This window comes from Trichechus manatus, unplaced genomic scaffold (assembly GCF_000243295.1).
Source record: "Trichechus manatus latirostris isolate Lorelei unplaced genomic scaffold, TriManLat1.0 scaffold00008, whole genome shotgun sequence".
In the NCBI taxonomy this organism is placed as follows: Eukaryota; Metazoa; Chordata; class Mammalia; order Sirenia; family Trichechidae; genus Trichechus; species Trichechus manatus.
In genome coordinates this window covers 32224755-32229486 of record NW_004443944.1, presented here as the reverse complement: position 1 = coordinate 32229486, position 4732 = coordinate 32224755, and the positions used below count along the sequence as shown (strand labels likewise).

The 4732-nt window shown below is 56.7% G+C and overlaps 1 protein-coding gene across 1 annotated transcript; it reads left to right on the top strand.

The window, feature by feature from the left end:
- The first annotated feature begins 1034 nt into the window (after positions 1-1034).
- ID1 (inhibitor of DNA binding 1) lies at positions 1035-2783 on the top strand. Its single transcript, XM_004370475.3, has 2 exons — positions 1035-1707; positions 1949-2783. Exons 1-2 carry the CDS (start codon positions 1285-1287, stop codon positions 1988-1990), a joined length of 465 nt encoding a protein of 154 aa, XP_004370532.1. The 5' UTR covers positions 1035-1284; the 3' UTR covers positions 1991-2783.
- Positions 2784-4732: the final 1949 nt, after the last annotated feature.

Below are 4732 nucleotides of genomic sequence, written 5' to 3'. Positions count from 1 at the left end.
GGGTGGGGAGACTCACAGGTGTGGGGTGGGGAGATGAGGTGACCCCTGCCCAGCGGCCACGCTCGCGAGGAGCGCATTCCCAGGCCCCAGGCCGGGGTCCGCAGGTGATTAGAGCGCGATGGGGGGAACTTGCGAGCCAGTTTGCCGTTTCCATGACGACCGCCCGCGCGGCGCCAGCCTGACAGCCCGTCCCGGTTTTATGAATGGATGACGTCACGGGCCTGGCGTCTAACGGTCTGAGCCGCTTGTTTAGACGCTGTCACAGTCCGGACGGGGAAAGCCGGGGGTGGGGGCTCGAGCTCCGCAGCTGCTGCGCGGTGGGAGGGAGACCCTGCTCTGAGGTCTTTGGCGAAAAAACCCAGGCAAAAAAGGCAGAAAAAAATTTAAAATCACTAGTTGCTGCAGGCTTAGAGAATGTTTTGCAGGGGGCTGCAAATTCAAAGTAGAATCCCAGAGGTATAGGCTCACTCCACTGAGCGCTATCTTCAATCTAGTTCGGGTCCTGGAGGCCCAGTCCCAACCCAAGAGGAAGACTTTCCCAAATTAATCGCTCCCACCTCGAAAGACCTGGGTAGGCCCTCCTGGCCCAGGGAACTTTAGCCAACAGCAGTCTCTGGGAATTGGAAAGGAGATCAGCCCCGGGGAGCAGAGTGCAAGGGGGATCCCTTTTAAACTTCGGCCCGGATCTTCGGAAGATCAGGGTCCGAGAGGTAATCTTCCAAGAGGGTTCGGAAGCCAGGGCTCTACTCGCTGGCTCGCTGGGCGATCTAAAGCCAGCCGTTTCTCCGTCCGAGCCTCAGTTTCCCTCATCTACAAAATGGAGTTGAAGAGGTGAGAAAACGAACATGGGAAAAATTGTTCCTGAGGTCTTTATGGTTATCCGAAATACAGATTTAACCTCTGTTGCCTCCTTCCCAGAGTTCAAGGCAGCCTTCGCCTCCATTAACCGCCCCCGCCCTCGCCCTTCCACTCGCTCGAGTCTTAGGACCCGAGTCCCTTTAACAAGCACCACAGGGTGTGCTAATTGGGCAGGAGGTGGGACCCAGGAGCCTCCGAGGAGGCCACGCCCCCAGACTCCCATTGGCTACTTTTGAACGTGAGGAACTCGCCCCTCCCGAGGCCGCGGTGGCTTTATAAAAACCAGACGGCTGGGCTGGCGTCTAGCATTTTATAGTATCTTCTCGTGCGCTCAGACTCAGTATCGCACGCTTGCACCTAACACACGGCAGCTCGTTTTTTTCGTCCGCTCCTTTTCGTCTTCTCACTTACCCCATCGCCAGGATCATGAAAGTCGCCAGTGGCAGCGCCGCGCCCGCCGCGGGCCCCAGCTGCGCGCTGAAGGCAGGCAAGACAGCGGGCGGCGCGGGCGAGGTGGTGCGCTGCCTGTCAGAGCAGAGCGTGGCCATCTCGCGCTGTGCGGGCGGCGCCGGGGGGCGCCTGCCCGCCCTGCTAGACGAGCAGCAGGTGAACGTGTTGCTTTACGACATGAATGGCTGCTACTCGCGTCTGAAGGAACTCGTGCCCACCCTGCCCCAAAACCGCAAGGTGAGCAAGGTGGAGATCCTCCAGCACGTCATCGACTACATCTGGGACCTGCAATTGGAGCTGGACTCTCAGTCCGCCGTTGGGGCCCCCGGAAGCCGGGGCCTGCCCGCCCGGGCTCCGCTTAGCACCCTCAACGGCGAGATCAGCGCCCTGGCGGCCGAGGTGAGGCCTGAGATGGAGCACTAGGCCATCCCCGTCCTATAGATGGGGAAGCTGGGCCTGCAGAGGGATCGGGGACTTGCCCTGTGACCACCCATCCTATCGGGAACCCGACTGCAGGGTGCTCGAGGAGGTCAGAGAAAGCGTGTTTCCCATGGGAACTGGGTGGGGGAGACCTGCCGCGGTTGCAGTCTCTTGTCCCCTCTAACCCGCCCTTCTCACCTCTTCCCTCTCGTTTTCACAGGCTGCCTGTGTCCCAGCGGACGATCGCATCTTGTGTCGCTGAAGCGCCGCCTCGGAGCGGCGGACCCCAGCCCTTGAGAGAGCGAGAGGGAAAGTGCTCTCTGGTCCCCCCCACAAGCGGCTCACCAGAGCTGGAAGAGAGGACAAGGTTGAGATCGGCGGGTCTCCAGCGCCTGCCGGGTCGGGCCCAGGGCTTGGGGGACCGAAGAGGGAAGGCCAGCTCTCCCTCCACGCCTGTCAGCCGCCAGAGACTCGGAGCTTGTTGGGGAGATGAAATTTCCCGCCCCGTGTGTTTCTATTTTTTGAAAAGCAGACATTTTAAAAAATGGTCACGTTTGGTGCTTCTCAGATTTCTGAGAAAATTTATTGCTTGTATTGTATATTACAATGATCACCGACTGAGAATATTGTTTTACAATAGTTCTGCGGGGGTGTGTGTGGTTTTTTTGTTATTAAACAAATAGATGATGGTAAAGTTGGACTGTCTTCTTGGATTGGGTGGGGAGGGCCCTCTTGGCAGCTGGTGCCTGGGAGGAAGGTGGGGAGGGCCACATCTGGACTGTTCTTTAGCGATCTGGATGAGCGTTTCCGCTGTCTTTCAAAAGTCTATTCTTTCCTGTGTAACTGGCCATTTCCCTGCTCCCCAGTGTCATAAAATTAAATCCCCTAGACCTCTAGAGTTTCTCAAAGTGGTCCTTGGGCCATCTGGGTCACCTGGGGAGGTTGTTAAAATGCAGAGTAGCCTGCCAAGGCTCCCTTTGGTGTTGGGAGTATTCAACAAGCCATTTAAGTTGGAGAACCAGGTCACTGAACCACCTGCTACCTTGCCAAGATGTAGGAAGAGAGACCCAAGAGAAAAGGGACTTGCCCAGGGTCACATTCCCTAGTAGGAGGTGCCTTACCCCAGGATGCCCTGGGGTTCCCAGCTTGTCTAAGTGGGTGAGCAAGTTGGCGAGGCCAGACTGGGCACAGCTGCTGAGCCACCTGCTCTGGGTCCGGCGCAGCCCCCTCACCCTGGCCTCACTGCCAGCTGCCGAAACGACTCTCCTTTCTTTCCCCAGGGCTCCTGTGTAGGCCCTGAAGAGGGGTGAGGGGTGGGCGGTCACATCCCCAGCTCCTCAGCAGGGAAAAGGTGTCATTGGCAAGGGCCTATCTGCCTGGGCTTGTGTGTGCGTGCATACTCGTGGGGGTGTGCATATGAGTGTCTGGGCCTGTGTGTGTGACAGGAGTGAACTGGTTGTTACCCCTCTGGGGCTCGGTCATCCGTTGGTGTACAGCCCTGGGAGTGAGGATGAGGATACTCATCCAGGAGTATGCAGAAGGGCGAATGTGAGTACTTGTTCTGCAGTAAGGGGGCAACCTCTAGCTATTTGGGCTTGTGTTTACTGCGTAAGTGCATTGTGGGCATCTCCTAATGGCCTAGCTCCATAGATGGATTTGTGCCTGGGGGCCACAGAACCACACATGAGGGTTTCTGTGTGTGTAACTGTCCTGTAGATGGGCATTCCTGGGCCTGTGCTGGTAAGGGTCAGGTGAGGTGAGGTGGGAGGCAGAGGCATCTGTGTTCAGGCAAACCCTTCCTCAAAAGTTGGAAATACCAAATCTGGGCAAATGTTAGGCCCTGGGGACACCAAGTATCCCTGCCATGTCGATTTCCATGTATTACACATGGGGAATCCAAGTTCTGGAAAGAGCCAAGAACTTATTCCAGAGAGGGCAAGGATTATTACACTTAGTCAATAAATAAAATATAGCAACTAGCACCATGAGCCTAACTCTGTGCTCAACCCTTTACACAAAGGATCCCTGTGGGGTTAAAGGCAGGATTCTGATGCCCGTTTTTTATTTGTTTTTTTAACAATAGATGAAACAGGCTCAAAGAGGCCGTGATTTAAAAAAAATATATATCATTTATTGAATTCTAACATTAAGCCAGATACCGCCACCCTCCCAAGCAATTTATGGACTTTATCAAAGAACGCGTATTTGTAGATAAATGACATCCTGTACTACCTCCTTCCCTCCTCCTCCCATCGTTTTATAGAATTAACCTCACAAGATCGTTTCACAGAATAAATGAAATGAAGCGCTTAGCGCAGTGCCTGACACGAAACGTTTGTTACAAATTATTATTGCTATTAATTGTGGCCTGAGTGTCCTTGGAGTGTCCTCGGAGGCACACGTGTGCAAACCCCCTCCCCACGTGTGGGTCCCGTCTGCAAGCCCACCCACGGGGACGTGGGCGTGCCCCCCGCGTGTACTCCTACACTGCAGGGCCTTTTTCCAGGGGAGGAAGGGGCCCGGCAGGGGCCTGGGCCACCTCCCCCGCCATTCAGTTGCACTCTGAATTCCACGTTTCCCTCTTTTCCCCTTTGGCCCGGACCCAGCCCATCTGGAGGCCGGCTCAGCAGCGGCCTGGGAGCTTTTCCATCAGCTGGGCCCGAGGAATGCGGAGCTATTTAACCTGAGCATCCCCAGGTGTACGGAGGCGCCGCGCTGTCTGGGGCCCGCCGCCTTTGGCACCGCCGCGCTAGACAAACAGCGCGCCGCCCCCGCCCTGCCCCTCCGCCCGCAGCTGCAGCCCGGCCTGGGAACCGGCGGGCGCCCGCGGCTTGCACAAGAGGCTCCGGGACGGGCCGAGGGAGGGAGGAAAGAGGGAGGGAGGAAAGAGGGAGGGGTGTGTGAGGGAGGGAGGAAAGAGGGAGGGAGGAAAGAGGGAGGGGTGTGTGTGTGTGTGTGTGAGAGTTGTGTGTGTGTGTGAGAGTGACAAAACCCTGCTCCTTTC

What these genes read in the sequence shown, in the direction of transcription:
- ID1 (XM_004370475.3), top strand. Translation starts at nt 1,285, where the DNA reads ATGAAAGTCGCCAGTGGCAGCGCCGCGCCCGCCGCGGGCCCCAGCTGC. An exon ending in TCAGCGCCCTGGCGGCCGAG is followed by an intron (nt 1,708 to 1,948) that starts GTGAGGCCTGAG and finishes TCGTTTTCACAG; the next exon opens with GCTGCCTGTGTCCCAGCGGA.